Below are 21,591 nucleotides of genomic sequence, written 5' to 3'. Positions count from 1 at the left end.
CTCAGTCTGGAAAGCGGTTCCTGTGTCCTCCACCTGGTTTCTTCAGCTTGTACTGCGGCTCCGAAGTCCCCGACCCCCAGAGGTCAGGCTCAGCGAGCCTGCCCAACCAAAGCAGCACTTTAGGGCCTGACCCTAGGCCAGTTTGGGCAGTGCCCGTCTGCCCTCATTCTATCCCCACACCGTTTTTACGATCCCCACTGTGGCACGTGGCAAAGAAACTGAACCTAAGGAAAATTAAGGAATTGGCTTAATGTAGCTGTATATCTACATTCAGGGCTGAAGAACTTCAAATTCAGAATTCTTTCCAGATCCACCAGAAGCCATGCTTCATGAAGGCAAGAGTTAACATATCTGTACCTTCGGTGCCATGAGCAGTGTCTGATCCACAGTAGTTATCTCAATATTTGGTGAAGCGCCTTCCACAGCTTGGAGTGTGTGGTTTCCCTAAGCTCTGGCTGCAGCCGATGTTCTTTCCCCCACCACGACCTGAGCCCCGGGGTTTGAGTGATGACTCAGTATATATCCATACACCACATCCTTCACAAATTTGTCCCATAGTCCCACTTGAAAAGGTGCTCTGAGCCTGTCCATCAACCTCGGCAGCCACTGGCATGAGGGGCAACTGCAGATGAGGGCCCATAATAAAGAATCCAAAAGCAGGAGAATTCTTAAATCTTTATTTAGCCAATTCTCTCAGACCCCAGGCCCTGATGACTGTCACCCCCACCCCTTCCCCCACAGGAGGCATTCAACTGAGGCCACAAAATATTACATACATTCGCACACATCATCAAAAATACCCAAGGGAAAGACCCTGGCTTTGACTGGCAAACAAGGCACAGACCTGGGACAGTGCCCACACTCACACAGACCCTGGCACAGGGACATCCTCCTTGGAGGAGGCAGAGGCACTGTTGTTGCACCATGAGCCAGCACTCCCTGACCCCAGGGTGTGTGAGGAGTCAGAGGGTGCTGTAGAGGGAACCCTAGACTCTTTCTTGATGCCTGTCTTACCTTAAATACCCACCCTCGGTTCTGACAGGACTGTCCTGAGACCCCATCCAAGACCCGAAACACACAACCTTTCACCATAGGTGAGGGCCCTCATCCCTGCAAACATGACCCTATTCTGTTCGTAGGGTCTCCAAGATTCTCATATCTGAGACACAAATTAAGGAGACTTCTGTCTCCTCTACCCCTGCTGCAAGCCTGGAGCAGCTTCCCAGGGCAACCCTGGCCCACCATGACCCAGTACACAAAGGGCAGAAGGATGTAGAGCCATGCTCTGCTACACCCACTGGTGGACACAGGGGGCCAACTCCTTCGCTGTTCTCTGGGCTCATTCCCCCAGCAAGAGAGGGCCTCCATGCACACTCATTCCTCGGGCCACGTGGCCCTTTGCACACTCACACGGCACGCCCTTGGCGCTGCCTACTCTCCTCCTTCCACCCAGGGGTACGAGAGGTCACCCCAGGGGGCAGGCATGCAGGGCTTCCTGGATCTTCTGGCGGCAATACGAGTACTTCTGCAGGATCTGGCGGAGATGTTCCTCTTCCTCCCGCTGCAGGATGCGTAGGAAGTTGTGTAGCTCAGGCATGCTGAAAGCATCCCACTGTAGGGGGAGAAGGGAGACACAGGCTACAGCAGGCCACTGCCAAACCAGCAGGCTCTCCCCAAAGAACACCAGTGCATCACGATCACACAACTAGGATGGGGCTTTCTAATGTCAGGTTCTTGCCTGAATGGTCTGTGTTAGGATTCCCAACAACAATCCATATAGAAGATGGGCCCCACAAAGTAGGGCAGTCACCTCGTGGACAGGCAACCAAACCAAACATTCCCTAGTTACTTTTGAACAGGTCATGCCCACTCTCTCTGAGTTTGATCTCACTCTGCAGATGCACTACCTTGGAGCTGTACAGCTTCCAGGTAAAAGGTTCTAATGCCTGAAGTGGGTGCCTGCATGTTGTCCCGTGCCCATCTGTGTGGCTTTGACCTGGCCTGAGATCAGAATGCCATCAGATGGACTCCTGCATCTCCTGAGGACTTTCCACAATAGGAAAGAGCAGTGCGCCAAGACAGTTCTTCCTGGCTTCTTGGGACAAGCCCTAGACCTTGGCATGAGTTTCCTGGAAGCCTTCACTTTAGCTATAAGGCTCATGTACTCCTGGAGAGGCTTTGCAGGGTTTGTCTGCAGCCCTATTCCTCTTTCAAGCCTGCAACCCCCCAGTCCTGCCCAGTCACAACCAAGAAACTAAGGAGGGCTGTTACTCACGTTCACCTCCCCAGAGTCATTCTCCTTCAGGACAAAGCTTAGGGCCTTCTCACTGGGCCCTGCAAGGAGCCGTAGCCGTAGGGGCTGCTCATCATCTGACAGCTTCCGGAGGTACACTGAGAGCCAGGCAGGGGGAAGGGAGTGTTTGATTAGAGGCAGGCCCAGCCCCCTCAGCTCCTACGTGCACAGGCACATGCATATATACCCTCACACATGGTGGGGTGGGGTGGGAAGCCCACCTTGGCCATGGCGCTCAGCCCGCTCAAAAAGTGCAAACTTGCGGGGGTCATCCACCACCAAGAACTTGCGCAGCAGGGCCTCGATGACCTCGCGTGCCCGTGTGCGTGACAAGACATGCAGGTGCTTGACAGCATCCTTGGGCAGGTAGAAGGAGGTGCGGCGTTTCACAGCTGTACCCCGCCCTGGGCCCCGCCGGGCATCCTGCAAGGAGGGTGGCTTCTTGCTGGCGGGAACTGAGACAGGGCGCACCAGCTTCAGTTGAACCTTGATGAAGCCTGTGTAGGAGCCATCCTTGTTCTAAAGAGGAGAAACCAAACCATGACTAGATGCCAGATGAGATGGAACAGATTTGGGCACTACCAGTCCACTTGGGGCTAGGCTGGGTGTGAATAAATCACTGCTAGGGTCTACCCAAGAATACCTCAGCTGTGACCCTTTGGGCATCAGGCACACAGTTGGGTTCCTGTCTCTCTCCAAAACAGGCTGTCAACTCACCAGGCTCATGAACAAGTTGCTGTTGATCTGGCCATTGTACTCCTTGATCTTCTGCTCAATCTCAGCCTGAGAAAGGTCAGGTGTCTCCCACTCCACGGGCTCATCCTGAAAGATGGGCAAGCATGGACATAGGATCCTTATGAAACCCATTCCTCTGCAATGCATGTCACGGGCAAGGAGGTAAGCCCTGGGTGGACCACTCTGAAAAATGGCCTGTGGGAAGCCTTTGGAAACTGACAACAAAGTTTGAGGCCTGATGAGAAGAACCCATCACTGCCCTTGGTTCTGCATGCTATGGATGGAGACAGCCAAGGCAGAATCATTTGGCTTCTCTGCCACCTGCCTGGAGCCTCCTCAGCACTGGGTGAGGCCCTAAGAATACCTTAAAACCAAGGCAACGAAAAACACAAGGCTAGGAGCCAGGAAAAGATCGGGGACTCTGAAAAGGAACAGCTTGATCCCAGCACCCTAGTTGGATGGGGTCAGGGTGTACCCTGGAGAAGACAGTCCACTTTGCCACTCTGCCCTGGCCATGGCCCACTGCAGGGTGAGAGGTATGGGGAATGGTACACACCAGGAGCTCAGCCACCAGTGGGCAGGAGGAAAAGGGCAACATCTACAACCTTAACCTCCTTCGTGAGGGACTTGGGCCAGCCCTTCATGTCTCAGACATAGTGAGGAATCCACTATGACATGCCATTTGATCTTGACCCAATCTGCACAAAAGGCAGCTTCAGGCCAGGCTCCTATCTGCCAGAGGTTGGCATGGGCAGCCTCCTGGTAAAGCCTGTCCCACAACTTCCAAACAGGGAGGCTTATGTACCTCCTCTCTGCTGTCTAGAGGTTTAGCCCAAAGGTGTTAGCTTTACCACTCAGCTCTTCCTCTGTTCCTCCAGGGACTGGATTCTTGTCTGAAGGGTGGAGTATGGGCCAGGGCTTCTGCCAAACTCCCTTGGTCCCATTGCATCACCCTTACCTCCTGTTGACGTCAGATAGGCCCTAGTAGGAATGAGAGTGTCACAGACACAGCTGAGATCATCACTGACCAATGCCTTGTCCCAGGGGAGTTCCCATCAGAGGGTCTCCTGCAGAATAAGCTTAACCTTGTGCTCAGCTCTGAGCCCAGGACAGCCAGGCTTCTTCCTGACTACTGCCTTGGAGCCCCCTAAGCTTAAACCATCTCAAGGGGACAACAGGAAGGACAGGTGAGGGGGTAGGGTAGGGTAGAGTCCACAGCCTTTTAGCAGTATGCTCTTTACCTAGAACCTGCTGCTGTTCAGTGGCCAGCAAGTACATGGCACTGAGGACTGAGACTGGGGGAGGGGTGGGAACTGCACCCTATTTGCTTCCCCAAGTTTCCAAAAGTCTCCTAGATGGAAAAGAGCATTGAGAAGTGAAAACTCTAGGGACTTCCCTGGTGGTCCAGTGGTTAAGACCCCACGCTCCCAATGCAGGGGGCTCAAGTTCCATCACCGGTCAGGGAACTAGATCCTGCATGCCGCAACTAAAAGATCCCGCATGCTGCAACGGAGATCCTGCGTGCCACAACTAAGACCTGGAGCAACCAAATAAATAAACAAATAAATATTGAAAACAAAAGAAAACAAAAAAACTCTAGCAGAAACCTTGTTGGAGACAGTGGGAAACCCTGTAGGACTAGTAAGAACAAATGGTCTGGACCCTGGAAAACAAGGGATCTGGGAGGTAGAATAAGGGCTGGAGGTTGGGAATAAAGGGTGGATGTGTTTGTTCAGGCCCAAGGAGAGGGCCTGAGACAGGAAGAAGTACCCCAGTGGGAAGGAGTGTCAGGATGGAAGGGGTGCTAGGGGCAGGAGGAAAGCTGAGCAGACTAGTGCCAGGGCAAAAAGGAAGAGAATTCTACTTACAGAACAGGGTGATCAAAGAGATGGCACTAACTCATTCCCCTTCCTTGTGATGGCTCTGAGCTCTAGCCTGGGTCCTTCCTCTTCCCTTCCTGGGTTATCCAGGAGCCCTGAGCTGGGATGCAGTGACCTCAGTTCCAGCTCCTTCCCTTCTCCAGGTGAACCTCTCTCAGTATCTTTATTCATAAAACAAGGGACTTGGACTGGAGGTACTGCACTGTCCTCCCAGGATTCTAGAGGAGGAAGAGTATCTTTTTCCATTTTCCGAAGCTGACTGCTGGAGGAGGATTCCAACAGCTGTCCCAGAGGGATACCATGGAATTTCCCTTCTGCGACACTATAGCCACCCACCTTCTACTCTGCCACTGTCCATAGTGACTGATGGTTTTATTTTACATACAACTTGGGACTCCCCAGCCTCCTTTTCAATTGGTTAGTGTCTTGTGGTTTTCTCACCTTTCCACAATGGAAGATGGCTCAGGCCTGAGTGACACACGGACAGTCCCAGGGATCCACACTCAAACCTTGCACCCAAACTCTGGGCTCAGCTTTCCAGGTATAGAATTTTCCCCTAAAGAGTTATCCACAACTCCCTTTTCTTGACTCATGTAAGGAATTCTGCCCCACTGCTGCCAGGTATACTGAACTTTACTTCATGGTCCCCATCTCTCTTTCCCGATGCCCTGGCCAGGGTGCTCTTCTGAGGTGTACCATCTCCGAAACAGTGATCTGAGCCTGGCGGCCACACTCATGGCACACATCACAGAGGTCTCTGATGATGGGGACACCTGGGAGACTCCGAGAGGCACAGCTGCTCCAGCACTGCAATTTATAGTCCTGGATTAGTAACCCCTATCTCTCTTGACCCCTCTCAGGGCATTTTACAATCTAGCCTTCCCCACCTCTTGTGGATAAAGTGCTCCTGGATGCTTACAGTCCAGAACAAGGCTTCCTTCCCATCCATTCCCAGATCCCCTTTCTCCAGGTCCGCTCTAACTTTACTATATATGCTGCCCAAGCGAGCACTCCTGGTCCACTTTAGAGGAGGGGAGGCTCAGAATCTTCCACAGTCCAGTAGCTGGTGACAGGCCAGGACCGGCAAGAGATGGGGACCAAGCTGCCTCCATCCAGGAGTGCAAACGGAGGGACCTGGACCTTCCCTTGCCTCTCTCTTAAACACCCTTCTCAATTCCCGGCGAGGACTCCTCCCCCTCCACTTCCTCCTGGTCCCCCAGAGAGGGGGTGGGAGCGCCCGCACGCGGAAATAGAGGTGTTAGTCTAGACTGCGCAGTCAGCCTTAGTAATCGGTGGATAATGCCTGTCCCTGGTCTACCCCATGCCACTTAGCTGCTTCCCCTGGTTCAACCGGTCTGTGACAGAAACAGCAAGGTCTCAGCTCTCAGTACCGACGCGCTGAAAGCCCAACACACGGTTCCGAGGGCTGGTCCACGCTCACGGCAGGCAACTCGACCCAAGGGCTGCCCACAAGCTCTCGACCAGGCAACTTACTGGGGAGGAGCGGGGTCCCAGCGACCGCCCCCAGCCCGCTTCCCGCAACCCGCGGCCCCCACCTGATCCCGGCGCGGCCTGCGCGCCAGTGAGGTACGCGCTGTGAAGTACTGCTCGAGCTCTGAGTCCGAGTCCTCCTGGCTGCAGTAACCACTGCTTGTCGTGCTACTCCAGGTCATCTCGAAAGAGGGAGTCCCCGCGTCCGCCTCGCCCATCGCCGCGCCCGCCGGTTCCAGTGCGCCCGTAGCCTCCCACCACCGCCCCAGGCGCGTGTGCGCGTGCGCCGGAACCAGTGTCCGCGCCGCAACCGTTAACACTGAAACGTAGACAGCGCGGATCTAGCTCTCATCTCGTTGGAGGACGAATGTCGAAGGGCGGGGCCACACGCGCCTCGCCTCCAGGAATGATCTCATCGCTCTGGCAGCTCAGCTCAGCTCCGCCTCGCAGGCCCCACCTCCCACAGGAAACTAGTTGGAACTTGTGCGCATGTGCACCAGCGTGGCCTCAAGACCGGATGCGGCTGTGGGAAGGTGCGGAAATTGTGCTTGCTCGGAGCCTCGGTGGCTCCGGGCGGTAAGGGCCGAGTCAGCACCACCGGCACCCCTTCGAGCCCGCGCGCAGAATTAGCTACTCTCTGCCGCCGGGAAGTCGGCTATCAGAACGTTCATTGCGCGTAGCGCCAGGCGGCCCTAGGGAACGCCGGCAGTGTGGCCCGCTCGTCAGCGCATACCTGCCTTGCCTGTAAGCTCCCCGGTCCCGCGCTCACCACATTCGTGTCCCGCTCCAGCGCCGGTTCCCAGCCCAGGTCTCGGGGTCCGCAGCAGTCTAGGCAGACGAGCGCGCGGCAACGGTAGTGGCAGGTGAACTTGCAATCTGCAGAGAGGGCTGGCCGTGAGGCAGAGGAACCCCAGCACCAGCTCGGAGAAGCGTCCCGAGGGCAGAAGCGAAGCCTCGGGGTGAAGGCCGTTGCTCGCGGTGTTCTGCATGATCGGCCTTTTTTCAGGCCCCGTTACCGCCCACTGCTACGCAGATCTTAGAGTTGGTCCCCCGGCGTCTTGAAACTGGCGGGAAGGCCTCAGGCGGTTAGGGATCCAGGCCTGCTCAACAGTTGCATTTCTAGAGCCTAGGGCAGAACTTCCCCCTTCCTCATTATCAGCGTCCCTCCCTCCGCCCATTTACTTGAAGGGAAAAAATTAAAAACTTTTAACCCAGTGGCCCCCCTCTAGTTGTCATTTGTTTCTACTCCCCTCACACCAAAAACTTACCAACACTGGTCTACAAACACTCTTAATTCCTCGCCTTCACCCTCTACCCATTCCGGTCAGGCTTGCCCCTCCCTCCAGGAAACTCCTGCGTACCGCCGAATCCGGCGGTCCCGTCTCCGTCTTCACCTCCTCAGCATCGTCTGATGCTAGCTCCCGGGGGCCCCCATTACCCCGGTTTTCCTCCCACCCCCCTGCAGCTCCTGCTCAGCTCCTTTAGTTCTGTTTCAACTTCTAGATCTAATGGTGGTGTGTCCGAGGCTCAGTTCTGATCGCTTCCCTTCTCTGTGTACGCTGACCTACCCCAGATCCAAGGCTTCCATCACTGACCTCCCCACTGAGATCAAATCCTATGTGTCACTATCTTCATTTGGGTGTCTACTAAACATTTCAACCCAACATGCCCAGAATTTAACTCACTTTCCTACCCCTTTTAATTCTTCACTTTTCCTCATCCTTACCCTTGCCAGTGTTCCTCAGCTCACCAAAAGTCGCTACCATTCTCCCAGTTGAGGCAAAACAAAACAAAACCACCCCAACTCATCCTTGATTCCGCTCTTGTTTCTGCCTCTGACACACACCCAAATTGTCCTGTTTTTCATTTCCATGGCCACTTTATTTCTCCTTGGGAACACTGCTGTATCCGAGCCCTTGTTCATGCTTTGTGTTCTGTCACAACTCCCGTGCTCCTCCCAGCTGAATAAAGGACAAACTCCTGTACTAGATGAGAGGGTCTCCAGGCACACACAGGCTTGGGACACCTTCCCTAAGTTCCTAAATGGGCCAGAGCAGTGATTCTCAACCCAGGCTGCACATTAGAAGGATCTGTTTTTAAAAATTGCTGGTACACTCCCAGTGATTGAATCAGCAGGTCCGTGGTAGGGTCCAAGCATTGGAGGGCTGTAAAAGCATTCCAAGTGATTCTAGCTGGTATATAGCCAGTGGGAGAGCAACCTCTGCTTGCTGGTGATTCCTGGGAGGGCAGAAGCACCAGCTAGTGTGTGGCTGTGTTTCATGTTTTAGCACCTGGTTGACTGAACTTGCAATAGGTATCTGCTAAATACTCAAAACTCCTGCTTGCAGGGGGCCCACCCAAGGTTCTGACTTTTTCCAGGCCTTCTCCCATAGGTGAGTAAATTCCCTTCACGGCAAGGATTCTGCAGCAGGACTTGGCGAGTGAATCTTTGGGAAGGGGCGGGTGTGGGAATATGAACTCAGAGACTGGTAGGCACAATGCCTTTCTCAAGAAGGGCCAAGGCACCCTTTAAAATTGAAAGCAGCACCTTGTTATTCACAGGCAACAGCCTCTGCCTATGTCCCAGACACAGGTGGAGCTTGGCAAGGTTATAAACCATCGGCCCGCACTCTCTTATGCTATGGGGTAGAGGTAACGGACCTCGTCCGTGGGAACCGAACCCGCCAACCCCCTCCGTCCCAACGGCCCTCAGCGACGGTGCTGCCCCTTGGCCACCCGTTTGTCTCCCGCCAGCGCACAGGGCCGCTACTCACGTGCGCACTGCAGGCCCTTGCGCACGACGCCCCAGATGAAGTCGCCACAGAGGTCGCACCATGTGTGCGTAGTGGGCCCCGCGGGCTGGAAGCGGTGGCCGCGGCCTGGGACCAGCTGCCTTGCGGCGTTGCGCGCTGTGCCCGGCGCAATGCGCAGTGCGTTGGCACGCTCGAGCCGGGTGCGGCCCGGGGCGGCGCACCGCGCGGGTGCCAGGTCCCGCAGCTCAATGAGCTCAGGCTCAGCGGACATGGCCCTGTCGGGCCGGGAGTCCCGCCGGCTCTGGGCTCAAGCGAGCGCGGGGCGGGCGGGGCAGCGGGGCGGGCCCCGATGCGGTGCCGCCCCCGGGATTCAGGCAGAGCGGCGGGAGAGCGGAGGAGAGAGGCGCAATGGAAACCTGGGCGCCCGGGCTGTGTCGGCCCGCAGGCGGAGTGGGGCGGCGGGCTCAGCGAGGGGCTGCTCTCGCGGAGTCCCCGCCCTCCGTTTCCTATCCTCCCTTCATCTAGCGAGCAATTCCCCTCCCCCTAACAACCACGACGACCTCAAAGGGCCACGCGGAAACAGGCGTGTTTCTGGAAGCTAGCTTTACTGTACTGGAGGAAGAGGGTCCTCACATCCGATCCTTGCCCCCGGCCCAGGCTTCCTGCCCCAGCTTGCTGAGGCTGCACCCTAAGCCTACCCGCCGGATGGAGCAGGAAGTGGCGAGTGCTTTGCTGGGGGAGATGGGTCAGCAGCTCTTCCCGTCTGCTATCCTCACCACCTGGGAGGCTGGGGCGCTTGCAGAGGCCGGACTGAGATCCAGAGGTTCAGGGGCACGGGGTTGTATGGCATGGGTGCTCAGCCCTCAGCAGCTGCAGCCTTCACTTGGCTCTGTCACCCTGGGCTGCCGGGACACAAGCCTTTCTATGCTTCTCCCAGTGCTTGACTTGGCACTCCCTGCAGGCAAATGGGCCAGTGAGGATGCCGTGCTATGAGAGGTATGGCAGTGGGACTCAGGGGTCCAAGGTCCTAGGATACCCTCACCTGCTGCAATACCACTCATTCTGGCATCGTGAGCAGCGCTTGGAGGCCTCTGCATTGCAGTAGGCACAGCGGGGCTGCTCTGGAGCCACTGCCTCTAGCACGTCCAGTCTGTAGGTCTCCGCCCACCTGGGAAAAGAGTCAGGAGGACTTGGCTGGACCTGGTGGGTGGGTGGACGAGAGCAGCCCTACCCACATCCATGTCTTCTGCCTCCCTTCTACCCTTTCTGCCAGCTCAGCAGGCCTCACCTTCGTGCCTGCAGCCTCAGTTCCTGCTCCGAGGGGCTGAATACATGCCGCAGCTGATGCTTGGCAATAGCCTGCCACTTGCCTCTGTTCTCTCGCTCTAGCCGCTCCCAGATTTCTGGGATCTGGGGAAGAGAAGTGGAGAGTGGCAGGGAGGAGCTGGTAAAGTGGGCAGTGGTCCTGAACAACTAACTTCCTAGTGCCCACCTGTTCCAACACCAGGTCCTTCTTAGGGGGCTGGGCTTCGGTCAAGGCCAGGTGGGCCAGGAAACCCTGCAGGTCTGCCAGGTTGGGCAGCTGGTCAAGCAGTGTGTCTGTGAGGAAGGCCCGAAGCTGCAAGGGTGTCCAGGGGAGGCCAGTGTGAAGCGGTGCTGGTCAGAGGCTTGAGGAACAAAGAGGGCCTGAGCTGGGCTGAGCTGAGGGTGCCAGTGGGACCAATGTCCTACTAGCTGCTGTGTCACCTGAGGCCCAAGGTGTGGAGACAGGGCTGGGGCTGAGGTGAGTGGGCAAAAATAAACATCAAGGGAGGCATGGGGCAGTGCTGGGGCGGTGGTGACTGGTGTGGGAGGAGTTTCCTACCTTGAGTAGCTGTCCTTTGGCAAAGCTTGTGAGGCAGTAGCGGGCCCGGGCGTCAGGGCTTAGCAGCAGATTGTACAGGGCGATCCATACCTGTCCATCCAACTTGCTCAGCTTTTGCTGCTCTGAGGGGGACACTGTCTGCCAACGGCCGCTCTCAAATTGCTGCAGCTTGCCTGGGGAGAGGAACCAGCATACCGTGTGCAGGCGTTGCATGCTCTGTGAGTGAGCCAGCTGTGCGGGCTAGGGACTGACCACTGTCTGGGCACAGGATGTGCCCATGCTGGGGCGCTGCTCACTTCAGAGCAGGGTGAGTCCTCAGTGGTAGACACACAGGCCCTGCCTGCTGCAGAGTCCAGGTCTAGGCCCACTTTGGGTGAGGCATCCTGGTATTCTCTGTGGTCAAGGGGGCAAAGTTTTCTGCCTGTGTGCAAGCTGCCCACCCCATCAATCCTGGAGGATGTCCTGGAAGCAGTGAACTGGGGCTTAGGCAGGTGGAGGAGGACCTTACCGCCTTCCTGCCGGCTCCAGGGACTGTGCTCCAGCAGTTCCACCAGGAGACAGGGCAGATTGTGGGTGCTGAGCATGCGGCTCAAGGTGCTCAGGGAAAGGCTAGGGACGTGGATGGAGAGGTGAGCTGAGGCTACAGGCCCAGACTACCAGCCCTCCACTGCAGGCCCCAGCTTAGCAGGACAGCCCACCTGTCCACACAGTCTGTGATGTAGCGCAGCACTGAGAGGGCCTTCAGTGCGATCTCAAATTCCATCAGCTCTGCCTGCTTCTGCAGCTCCTGGGGTGGGGCACGTGGTGTTCAAGCTAGGGGAGCCTGGGTCTAGCCCTTGCCAACCCCTGGAAACCTCAGCCCACCTGCATGGGGGTGCCATACTGGGACTCCTCCTCCTCAGGGGGGCCACCATGGCCACTCTGGGCGACCAACAGAGTCAGTTTGCGGTGGCAGTAGTCCACCAGGTCCAAGATGGTGTCCTCTGCTGACTCACACACCTCCTGAGGGGCAGGTGGAGGAGAAACATTCTGCCTCTGATGCCCTTGCCAAACAGACACAACCCCCCTTGCTGCCAGACCCCGGCCTAGGCTAGCCAATGGGCAGGGCTGGTGCCTCACCTTGTGGAAGAATACTGTCTCCAGGAGGTTGATGATGGAGGCCTCATGGTGTAACTGTCAGATAAAGAGGAGGACAGGGCTGCTGAGAGAGGGATAGGGGCTACCAGCTACTCTCTCTAGTCCAGGGCCCTTTGAATGGGTGGGAAGGGGTATGAACCGATGGCTCACCACCATGTAAATGGGAAAAGTGTTTGGGGGCTTGAAGTCTTCCAGACTGCACAGCACAGGGAACACCTTCTGCTTCCACATCTCCACTGCAATCAGCTCCACCACCAGCGTCGGGATCTTTGAAGGGGAGGGGAAGGACAGGGATGATGAGGTGGGCCTACTTAGGCTGGCAACCCTCCCATACTCTGGCTCAGCCCAGCCCAGCCCTCCTCAAACTCCCCTGGGCTCCAGACTCTCCTCTGCTCCATGAATTCCTTCCTGATCTCGCTCCTGGGCCTTAGACCTTCATTTCCAGCTGTACCCGACATCTCTGTGGGGGCATTCCCCAGGCTTCCTATTACTGGCCCTTACCTTGTCCCCAGGCTGCCATGCTCCCCCTGCACCTGAGCCCTTGTCAGGTCCTCCCCCATTCAAGTGTACCCCTCAGGCCAGCCTCCTGCTCATTCCCTCTCTCGTTCCTGTTCTTTCACTCATTTTTTTTTTTTTTTGCGGTACGCAGGCCTCTCACTGTTGTGGCCTCTCCCGTTGCGGAGCACAGGCTCCGGACGCACAGGCTCCGGACGCACAGGCTCCGGACGCACAGGCTCCGGACGCACAGGCTCAGCGGCCATGGCTCACGGGCCTAGCCGCTCCGCGGCATGTGGGAATCTTCCCGAACCGGGGCACGAACCCGTGTTCCCTACATCGGCAGGCGGACGCTCAACCACTGCGCCACCAGGGAAGCCCTTGGCCTTGCTCTTATTCAAGGCCCTTCACAGTGCCCTATTCCTACCTCATACTCCAGTAGGGGGCTCCACCTTTTCCTTGCAGAGGAATCTTTCTGTCAAGCGATATTTCAGGTCATCTACTGGTGCCACCTCCTGGCTCACATTCCAGTTAAGCCAATCCCTGGTTTCTAACTCCCTCTCTCTCATGTTGGGAAGGTTGCCTTCTTCTATGCCAAAGTCCCACCCCACTTTAGTGGGTGCCCCCCTCTAGCCCGACAGTCTATTCAGGAATGCCTTTAGAACTTGGGCCCTCCCCCTACAGCCTAGGCTGTTCAAGGGTCCAGGATTATCTCCCTAATCAACTCACATCCTACACCCCACCTGGCAGGCCAGGGCCCTGTCCCATAGGGCTGCAAAATCAAATATGTAACACACTTTTCCTTTTCCTTTGGGGAGGACAGGGGTGCCAGCCAGAGGGAAGTGCAGGCACCCAGGGTGTTCCTGAGGGCTAGACTGGTGGGGATGGGGGGTGGTGAGAAGACAGGAACCCTGCCTGTGACTCCAACCTACCTTCCCATGGGTGACCAGCAGCTCCTGGATGGGCTCGCCCTGGCTGGCCGTGGCATCAAGGATAGCCTGCATGTTCAGCTTCTCGAGGTTCTCGTGCTGCTGGTTCCACCTGCCCAGACAGGGTGTGTGCATGTGGGTGCACATGTGTGCAGTAGGAGTGGGTGTGGGGGCTGGGTCCTACTGAAGCCTAACCGGGGTCCAAGGTGGCTCAGGACCACATAACCCTGTCTCGGAGAGCTTTACCTCCCCACCGAGGGGCCCCTCCACGCTGGGCAACCCCTCCCCCCAATGTCAGGCCCACACTCCTCCACTCAAGGACTCTGACCCCATGACTCCACCTGACCCCGGATCCAGCTGCCTCACCCTCCGGAGCCCATCTCGCGCAGCTGGAAGCTGCGCAGTCCCCGCACTAGCACGTCAGCCTCCCCGGGCAGCAGCAACTCCAGGTCGCCCATGTCGGCGCAAGGGACAGGAAGCGGGAAGGTGGGGTTCGGCTGACCGCGAGCAGCGGCCTGCGCTGAGATGTGGATGCTGACACGGTTGGGGACCACGGTCTCCTGCGGGGCCGAAGTCTGGGGCCCTACGGTTGTAGAGCGGTTGCGGAGCGTGAGTCCTCGCCGCCATGGAAACGGTTAGCTCAACGCCTGCGCATTGCGGCCTGGGTCCCGCCCCTGCTGGCGGCCCGCGCTGGGTCCCGTCACGCCAGCGTCTGCCTGCTTGCCAGGCTACGGGTAGCAACCCTCCTTAGATTCCTGGAGCTTTCTCCCTCACAACTGGCTGCGGCTCACGGGTCTCCCTGAGTTACAAACTCTTGCGTTCTAGCTTCCTCCTCGGATGGACGTCAAGTCGGCCCGCCCCCCACCAGCTCTCCCTGTAGCTGCTCCCTCTCCGCCCACACGGATGCTCCTCTCCGTGGCCTCCTCGCTCCAGTATTCCTCGCGCGGAGCTCCACCTTGTTGGCTCTACACCCGAAATACTGCGCAGGGCTCACAGCTTCTCTCCATCCTAGGCCAGGCTGCCATCACCTCTCATGAGGTAACTACTGTGGTCTTTTTACTGGACCCATTTCCACCCTTGACCTTCCTGAGTAGCCAGGAGTCTTTTTTTTTTTTTTTTGGCCATGCCGCGTGGCATGTAGGATATTAGCTCCCCGACCAGGGATTGAACCTCGGCCCTCGGCAGTGAGAGCCCTAAGTCCTAACCATTGGACTGCCAGAGAATTCCCACCAGGAGTCTTTTAAAGGTGTATATGAGACATTACTTCCTCACATGAGTGTGAATCTGGCTGCCTCTGGCCCTCAAAATACTATGTCCAAAGCAGCTTACCAGCAACTCTGCAGAATCAGGCTCTTGTCCCCTCTCCTACCTCGGGACTTCATTTCTTCCCCCTCTCCCCCTTGTCTTCTACAATATGTTCCAGCCCCATGGGCTTCCCTTGGCTTCCTCATACATCCTAAAGTGGCTTTTGCTTCAGGGCTTTTGCGCCTGTTACCTCTGTCTGGAATACTCTTCCTCCTTCAGAGTTCAATTTAAGTCAGTTCAGCTAGGCCTTCCTTGAGAATCTGATGCAGAGCAGCCTCAGCTCCCATCCCAACTCACTTTTCATCTCAGCTTCCCCATTGATTCTTTCTGGCTATTTCAGTTTATAATTAGCAGGCACTTTTACATGCCCATTGTTGGTTCTGGCCACCAGATGGTGCTCCAGGGCGTCGGACCATGGCTATTTCTTTCACTGCAAGTTCTCTCTGGTGGCTGACTCAGAGGCAGTATTCAATAAAGGTAGGTTGAAATGGATGACTTTATTTATAGAAATGAGGGTTAACTTTGAGACAGTATGGACTAGTTTGTAGGTCTAGTCCTCATGCACCAGGCAGGGCTTAGGAGGAGAGAATAGCCATAGCTGTGTGCCTGGTCCAGCCCCCACCAGCCTCACTTCCAGCAGATGATGATGTTGGGGTCATTTTCCAGCCGTTCATCCAGCTCTTGGTAGCTCATGCCTGGGTGGTGTGGTGGAGGTGAGGTCAGAAGCCTTGCCCTGGCCACCCTGCCCTGACCCCACCTCAGTGGTCCTGCCTGCCTCTACCTGTCTTGCAGCAGATCTCATCGTAACTGTGGCAGCCTGTGTAAAGCCTGGCAGGGTGGCTCCGCTCCTCCTGAGACACCCGCACGGGATACTTCTGTAGTCGCCTGATGAGGTTCTTCATAAGCCCGAACTGGATCAGCTTCCTGGGGTGAGGGTTGAGGAAGAAAGGGGTGATGCTCTGGCCAGGCCTCCTTCTAGCCAGGCCAGTCTCCCCTCCAGTTTTGTTTCAGTGACCAGACTGGACTTCAAACCCATCACCTCCAGGAAGCCTTCCTGGAGTAGCAGTGCCACATGATTCTGCTCATCAGGAATCTCCTGCTTTCTCTCTGACCCAGGGCTCAGGAGAGACACAGAGAGTGTACCTGCCCTCAGGCAAACCTTCCATGCCCCAGGGGATCCCCCTCTGACCGTTCATCAACGTGCTGCAGCTGTTGGGGGTGGCGGCCAATGAGATCTCTCACAGTAGTGCCAGGGCTCAGGCTGCAGTACAGCTGGAACACATCCCGGAGACTGGCCCTCTTGTGCCCTGTAGGCATCAGGGATCAGCTCTCCAGGTGGCCCTGCCCTCCCTGAGATGGCCTCCCCCAGAGCCTGCTAATACCTTGCTTGGTCACGTAGGATAGACACGCCTCCTGCAGGGACTTGTCATCTACTAGGTCCTGGACCTTGGGCGTTGGGCAGTACACATTGGAGTACTGGAGGGTAGCAGGAGGCACAGGGGCCTGAGTGAGGGGCTTGGAAGTCTGACACAGCCCCAATTGGGCTCAGCCACATGATCCATTCTCCATTTAATCAGACCCCAGACACACCTACCTGGAGGATGGACACCAGTGTCACAACGCCGTAGTACCTGGGGGAGATAGCTGTGCTCAGCTTCTGAGGGCCATGCCTTCCCAGCTCCCACACTCAAGGCCCCTGGGCTCTTCCTGACTGGCGACCCTGTCCTGAGTGTCACTGTTCCCCACTCACAGCAGGTTCTGGATGGCGATGCGCACTAGGTTGAGCTCCACGTCTGCCTCGGCTGAGATCTTCTGGACGTGGCGGAAACCATCAATGTAGGGCAGGATCTGGGCAGGGAAGAGCAGGGTCAGTAGGGGTGGGATAAGGCCAGGGCTGTGGCCAGCCGCAGGTCATGATAGCCAGGGAGGGCTAGCATACCTGTTGTGTGGTGAGGTCCCACTGTGAGTTGAAGAAATCCTCCTTGTCTTTGGTAAAGACAGGCACATCATACTCCTGGGCCACAGGAGGGTCAGGCCGCTGCTCAATCACCTTCAAGTGGATGGTGTTAGACTCATCTGCAGGGAACCCCACCCATATCCTCAGTGCCATCTATTCCAAGAGGCCATCAATTACCATCCAGTCCTCCCAGCCACCCTTGAGGCAGGCAGGTGACTCTGGGTAGGGCCATCTTCCCCTTTTATGGAGCAACAGACTGAGGTCCATACAGCGGAAGGAACACGCCCAAGGAGCAGAGCTAGAGAGCTCTACTGGCCTCCCCCTCTCCAGCCCCATCACGCACTGGGCCCTGGACATCATCAGCTCAGCTCATGGCTATTTCCTGGCCACCAATTTGTTCATGAGTCTTGTCCTTGACTGGGCTCACCTTCCCCTGACACTTTCCCATCCCTCCTTGACCCCTCTGCTGTCCTTACAGAGGCTGGGCCATACCGATGGGCAGAGTGCACCGGCCTGAGGCATTTAGCTCCTCCAGCAAGATGGTCATGATGGGCACCAACTTCTGTTTGCTCTCCTCCGTGGACACGAAGCTGCTCTCTAGCTGGATGGAGCATGGACAGCATGGTGGGCACACCCCAGGACCCTTGGCTGGCATCCTACTCTGGAAGGTTCCCGGGTCTGGAGGGCTTTGGAGACATGCGAACACCTTCCCTAACTCTGCCTGCCCATCCACCCAAGCCCATCCACCCAAGCCCATCGTGTTGCATACCTCCAGTGTGGTCAGGTAGCCAGCCAGCTTTTTGACGATGGGCTCAAGGGCACAAGTCTTGGCCTGGGCATCACACACGAAGCCTAGGTTGAAGAGCAGGGCATTGCGGCTGTACTTCTTGTGCTCGATGCACACGGGGCAGCCAATCAGTTTCTTCTCCATGGCTGTGCTGGACGAGGGGAACAGATGGGAACAGAGTCAGGCTCCTCTCACACCCAAGTCTTTCCACTCCTCCTGGGAACCCTCCCAACCCCCCAGCTAGGGCCTCACACAGTGATGAGCTTATTCTGCAGCTCTGGCTTGGTGATGATGTACACCTGGACGGTGTCAAACAGCTCCCGGGAGATAAAGTCCTCGGGGACCTGTGGAAGGGAGTGACAAGAATCCCCTTAGTGGACCGTATAACTAGGTGGAATACACAGGGTGAGCCCCAGGACCTAATCCCTCTTTTCCAGGGTTTCTCCTCTCTCCCATCCACCCAGGCCCACTCTTTTGTGTTTCCAAACACACATTATGTTCTCACCTACCTCCTGGCTTTTGCATACGCTGTTCCCTCCACCTGGCACACTCCTGCCTCACCTAAATTCCGATGCATCCAGGGATACTAGTGGATCACCACTCACACCTCTCGTAGAACCTGGCACCTCCCCTGGGCCCCCACAGCCCGATTTCCCACTATCACTGCCTATGTGAATGTTTGTTTGCCTTGCCACACCGGGAGCCTGGGACTGGGTCTGAATATACTTTTGGTTCACGATTTTCCGCGAATGAAGGGGTGGCGTGCCTGCGTGCAGCACGGGGCACTGGGTTCCACCGCTTCCAGGCATCTGGCTGAACTCCCCCGAGCGTCCCTCTACCTTGCCTCCCATGCCCCGCGAGCCCGGATGGCACCTGATAGGTGATCTTGGGTCCCAGCGTGGGGTGGAACTCGCTGAAGAATATGCATTCGATGCGGCAGCTACTGCCCATGGCGCTAGTGGGGCCGGGGTCCGTAGCTGGCGCCACTGTCCCTGGGAGCACCTGTCAGAAACAGCCCGGAGGTTTGGGCTGCCTGGTCAAGCACGCCTGCGCACTGAACACCCGTGAGGCCATCTGCTCAACTGCGCCTGTGCAGCACGACTCAGCCGTGTGGCTGCGGGGGACTGTCCCAGGAAGTCCCGGATGGATAGGCGTCGCACCCGGAAGTTAAGAGGCTCCGCGACGGAGCGGCAGGGCGAGCGGCAGAGCCCCGAGTAACCCACTTTCTCGGGAGGGAACCACCTCGTCAGGTCGGCGCTGCGGGTGAGGCAGGCGAATCCCTAGCGTGTAGGGGAAGCATGCCAGCGGCAAGTGGGGAGGCTGTGCGCAAAGGGACTCAGGCCGTAATTTCGACGCAACTGGGAACTACAACTCCCGTAGTGCTTCACGCCCTTCCAGCAGGCGCTCCCGCCCGGCGACGGCGTGGTGCACGCTGGGATTTGTAGTCTATTACACGGCCTTGCCTATCTTACCTGGAAGGTGGGCCAGTGATCAGTGCCAATTCAGATGCGGGTACACGCTGACAGGCCACCACTCCTCGACTATTCCTGGTGCCTGCCTTGGTACTGTCCGTTCCTACCTTAACTTTTTGGAAGAGAGTGGCATTCCTGCCCCGCAACCCTTGCTCCAGTGAAAGGAGTGGACAGCGGGCACCAGAGACCCTTGCTTACTCTGCTATGCTTTCAGGCTACAGCCGACCTGGTTGACCATGGCCCTTTCTGTGGAGACCGAGTCGCACATATACCGAGCTCTGCGCACTGCATCTGGGGCTGCTGCTCACGTTGTGGCCCTGGGCTTCACCATCTTTGTGGCTGTACTTTCCAGGCCTGGCTCCAGTAAGTAGAATTCATAATTGACTTTTGGGAAGGAAAGTGTCACTTTTCCTGGGGAGCAGGGGCAATAGTAAGCCTTGGATCTGACTCCTGGGAAAGGCCTGGTTGGCTGAGGGACATGCTATGCTGGAGGAATAAGTGGGGTGGAATAGATGAGAGTTGGGGCTCTGCCAGCTTGGCCAGGTCCCATAGAGTACCTGGCTTCTCTTGTCTTGGTGCTCCACTTAGCTGCCTCTTGCAAAGTGGCAGGGGGAAGGGGAAGGAGGGAGGACTGCCAGAGGAGTGGCAAAGCATGGCTTCTGATCCAGGGAGGGTCGAGGAAGAGATGATAGGTATGGGGTCAGTTTGTTGCAGCAAGAAGGCTTGCATTTTGGCAGCACCTCCTTGGGCGATGAGCTACTCATACTCCTCAGCCTGTGGGGATTGGCGTGGCTGGGTTCTTCTTGCTTCAGCTTCACGAGGCTTCCTCTTCTCATTCCAGGTCTCTTCTCCTGGCACCCTGTGCTTATGTCTTTGGCTGTAAGTAGTGGGCCTGGCCAGCTCTTAGGGATGGGAGGCAGCATAGCTATGGGTGGTGGTCTTAGCGCCCTCTAAATGTTAATGAACACTTAATATCTGTTTGGAGTAATGGGATGTGGGGTTAGATGCACTGTATGCTCCAACTCCTGCCTATAGTTTATATCCCACGCTTGAACTAGAGTATTCGAGATGCAGGGCAAATGGGTTTGTCTAAGCACAAAATGAGGCTTCGTCCACCTCCAGGCAGGAGGCTTAGAATATGCATTTGGGTATACCTGTGTCCCTTTTCACCTTAATTTATAGTGATGCACCTAATTTTCCTGAAACAGTGCACCCATGTGGCCAACTCTTGCCAAGAAATTGTATCCAGTCCTGTGTCAGAAAAACAAAGCTTGTGAATCATTTATAACTGCCACATCTCAAACCTTGTGTTTGCTGGGTAGCACAGCAGAGATGACATTTCAGAATGGCACCTAGAAGCAGTGTGGAGAGGTACCTCTTGCTGGTTACTCAGAGCAGATGTTCTGTCCCAGATGGAGTTCTCCACTCTTGTGCCACCAAATAGATACTCGTTAGTGGGGAGAGAATGAAGCGGAATCTGCCCACACTAGCTGGCAGCTTAGGTTATATCTAAAGCTTTCTTCCCTTCTGCTGGGCAGCACTCTCATTTAGTGTCCCATCCCTGTCTCCCCAGTTCTCTTTCCTGATGACCGAGGCACTGCTGGTGTTCTCTCCTGAGAGTTCGCTGCTGCGCTCCCTCTCGCGGAAGGGCCGAGCACGCTGCCACTGGGTTCTGCAGCTGCTAGCCCTGCTGTGTGCACTGCTGGGCCTGGGCCTTGTCATCCTTCACAAGGAACAGCTTGGCAAAGCCCACCTGGCCACGTGGCATGGGCGGGCAGGGCTGCTAGCTGTGCTGTGGGCAGGGCTGCAGTGCTCAGGTGGGGTGGGGCTGCTCTACCCCAAATTGCTGCCTCGATGGCCCCTGGCCAAGCTCAAGCTGTACCATGCCACTTCTGGGTTGGTGGGCTACCTTCTGGGTAGTGCCAGCCTCTTGTTGGGCATGTACTCACTCTGGTTCACTGCCACAGTCACTGGTGGGGTCTGGTACCTGGCTGTGCTATGCCCTGTCGTTACCAGCTTGGTCATTATGAACCAGGTGAGCAACGCCTACCTGTACCGCAAGAGGATCCAGCCATGAGCTCTTCCCAGAACCAGGGGAAGCCTGGATTTGCCCCTCAGTGTGGTAGCCGGGGCTGAGACCTCCTGGACTCTCTCAGTTGACTTGGTCACGGGACACCTCAGGCACTGGTGCGGTCACGGGTAGCCGGAGTCCTTTGTGTGACACTATTACTTGCTCCTCACGCTGGAGTACCTCTCCTTTCCTTCTTTCTCTGCCATCCCAGAGGAGTTTATGGATCATGTGTCTGGATGAAGTTGGGTTTCAAGACTGCCCCCTGCCCACAGCAATTCAACTTGTGCTGGTATGTCCAGAAATGAGATAAAAAAGTAAAATAAAATTTTAAAAGAGACTGAAGGGACTTTCCCGGTGGTCTGGTGGTTAAGACTCCGCACTTCCAATGCAGGGGGCGTGGGTTTGATCCCACGTGCCGTGAG

The 21,591-nt window shown here is 56.5% G+C and overlaps 4 protein-coding genes across 8 annotated transcripts; 1 reads left to right on the top strand and 3 right to left on the bottom strand.

Annotated features, from left to right (window-relative positions):
- Nucleotides 1-657: 657 nt before the first annotated feature.
- RASSF1 (Ras association domain family member 1) lies at nucleotides 658-9,573 on the bottom strand. 3 transcript variants are annotated; one of them, XM_032649197.1, is made up of 8 exons: nucleotides 6,465-7,162; nucleotides 5,350-5,715; nucleotides 4,897-5,126; nucleotides 3,880-4,565; nucleotides 3,011-3,115; nucleotides 2,515-2,812; nucleotides 2,276-2,391; nucleotides 658-1,612 (listed from the first exon to the last, which is right to left on the bottom strand). In XM_032649197.1, the coding sequence occupies exons 5-8, from the start codon at nucleotides 3,017-3,019 to the stop codon at nucleotides 1,466-1,468; spliced, it is 570 nt and encodes a 189-aa protein (XP_032505088.1). In that variant the 5' UTR covers nucleotides 3,020-3,115; nucleotides 3,880-4,565; nucleotides 4,897-5,126; nucleotides 5,350-5,715; nucleotides 6,465-7,162; the 3' UTR covers nucleotides 658-1,465. The 3 variants fall into 3 exon arrangements, with proteins under 3 accessions (XP_032505088.1, XP_032505086.1, XP_032505087.1); XM_032649195.1 differs by lacking the exons at nucleotides 3,880-4,565; nucleotides 4,897-5,126; nucleotides 5,350-5,715; nucleotides 6,465-7,162 and adding exons at nucleotides 7,169-7,275; nucleotides 9,174-9,573; XM_032649196.1 differs by lacking the exons at nucleotides 3,880-4,565; nucleotides 4,897-5,126; nucleotides 5,350-5,715.
- Nucleotides 9,574-9,753: 180 nt separating this feature from the next.
- ZMYND10 (zinc finger MYND-type containing 10) lies at nucleotides 9,754-14,415 on the bottom strand. The gene is made up of 12 exons (XM_032649194.1): nucleotides 13,944-14,415; nucleotides 13,581-13,689; nucleotides 12,304-12,420; nucleotides 12,136-12,189; nucleotides 11,881-12,018; nucleotides 11,715-11,803; nucleotides 11,525-11,625; nucleotides 11,017-11,189; nucleotides 10,645-10,770; nucleotides 10,441-10,562; nucleotides 10,195-10,320; nucleotides 9,754-10,107 (listed from the first exon to the last, which is right to left on the bottom strand). Exons 1-12 carry the CDS (start codon nucleotides 14,033-14,035, stop codon nucleotides 10,032-10,034), a joined length of 1,323 nt encoding a protein of 440 aa, XP_032505085.1. The 5' UTR covers nucleotides 14,036-14,415; the 3' UTR covers nucleotides 9,754-10,031.
- Nucleotides 14,416-15,360: 945 nt separating this feature from the next.
- NPRL2 (NPR2 like, GATOR1 complex subunit) lies at nucleotides 15,361-18,702 on the bottom strand. 2 transcript variants are annotated; one of them, XM_032648621.1, is made up of 11 exons: nucleotides 18,500-18,702; nucleotides 17,879-17,970; nucleotides 17,609-17,777; nucleotides 17,332-17,440; nucleotides 16,822-16,958; nucleotides 16,633-16,730; nucleotides 16,477-16,513; nucleotides 16,265-16,358; nucleotides 16,072-16,189; nucleotides 15,664-15,806; nucleotides 15,361-15,577 (listed from the first exon to the last, which is right to left on the bottom strand). In XM_032648621.1, the coding sequence occupies exons 1-11, from the start codon at nucleotides 18,575-18,577 to the stop codon at nucleotides 15,510-15,512; spliced, it is 1,143 nt and encodes a 380-aa protein (XP_032504512.1). In that variant the 5' UTR covers nucleotides 18,578-18,702; the 3' UTR covers nucleotides 15,361-15,509. The 2 variants fall into 2 exon arrangements, with proteins under 2 accessions (XP_032504512.1, XP_032504513.1); XM_032648622.1 differs by lacking the exon at nucleotides 18,500-18,702 and adding an exon at nucleotides 18,136-18,491.
- On the top strand, nucleotides 18,700-21,511 carry LOC116762012 (cytochrome b561 domain-containing protein 2). 2 transcript variants are annotated; one of them, XM_032648624.1, is made up of 4 exons: nucleotides 18,700-18,889; nucleotides 19,313-19,461; nucleotides 19,940-19,977; nucleotides 20,672-21,511. In XM_032648624.1, the coding sequence occupies exons 2-4, from the start codon at nucleotides 19,335-19,337 to the stop codon at nucleotides 21,173-21,175; spliced, it is 669 nt and encodes a 222-aa protein (XP_032504515.1). In that variant the 5' UTR covers nucleotides 18,700-18,889; nucleotides 19,313-19,334; the 3' UTR covers nucleotides 21,176-21,511. The 2 variants fall into 2 exon arrangements, with proteins under 2 accessions (XP_032504515.1, XP_032504516.1); XM_032648625.1 differs by having other exon boundaries at nucleotides 18,703-18,876.
- The last annotated feature ends 80 nt before the right edge of the window (nucleotides 21,512-21,591 follow it).

Source organism: Phocoena sinus, chromosome 11, assembly GCF_008692025.1.
Source record: "Phocoena sinus isolate mPhoSin1 chromosome 11, mPhoSin1.pri, whole genome shotgun sequence".
NCBI lineage: Eukaryota > Metazoa > Chordata > Mammalia > Artiodactyla > Phocoenidae > Phocoena > Phocoena sinus.
This window is presented reverse-complemented; position numbering and strand designations above follow the sequence as displayed.

Coding starts and splice junctions, on each gene's coding strand:
- ZMYND10 (XM_032649194.1), bottom strand. CDS start 14,035: ATGGGCGACCTGGAGTTGCTGCTGCCCGGGGAGGCTGACGTGCTAGTG. Junction 11,190..11,524: donor CTGGAGCCGGCAGGAAGGCG/GTAAGGTCCTCC, acceptor TCCTCTCCCCAG/GCAAGCTGCAGCAATTTGAG. Junction 10,563..10,644: donor AGGACCTGGTGTTGGAACAG/GTGGGCACTAGG, acceptor TCTCTTCCCCAG/ATCCCAGAAATCTGGGAGCG.
- NPRL2 (XM_032648621.1), bottom strand. CDS start 18,577: ATGGGCAGTAGCTGCCGCATCGAATGCATATTCTTCAGCGAGTTCCAC. Junction 17,971..18,499: donor GACCCAAGATCACCTATCAG/GTGCCATCCGGG, acceptor TCCCTTCCACAG/GTCCCCGAGGACTTTATCTC. Junction 17,441..17,608: donor GCTACCTGACCACACTGGAG/GTATGCAACACG, acceptor TGCTCCATCCAG/CTAGAGAGCAGCTTCGTGTC.
- RASSF1 (XM_032649195.1), bottom strand. CDS start 9,423: ATGTCCGCTGAGCCTGAGCTCATTGAGCTGCGGGACCTGGCACCCGCG. Junction 3,116..7,168: donor TGGAGCGGGACACGAATGTG/GTGAGCGCGGGA, acceptor CCCATCTTTCAG/GATGAGCCCGTGGAGTGGGA. Junction 2,392..2,514: donor GGCTGAGCGCCATGGCCAAG/GTGGGCTTCCCA, acceptor CCTGGCTCTCAG/TGTACCTCCGGAAGCTGTCA.
- LOC116762012 (XM_032648624.1), top strand. CDS start 19,335: ATGGCCCTTTCTGTGGAGACCGAGTCGCACATATACCGAGCTCTGCGC. Junction 19,462..19,939: donor ACTTTCCAGGCCTGGCTCCA/GTAAGTAGAATT, acceptor TTCTCATTCCAG/GTCTCTTCTCCTGGCACCCT. Junction 19,978..20,671: donor CTGTGCTTATGTCTTTGGCT/GTAAGTAGTGGG, acceptor CTGTCTCCCCAG/TTCTCTTTCCTGATGACCGA.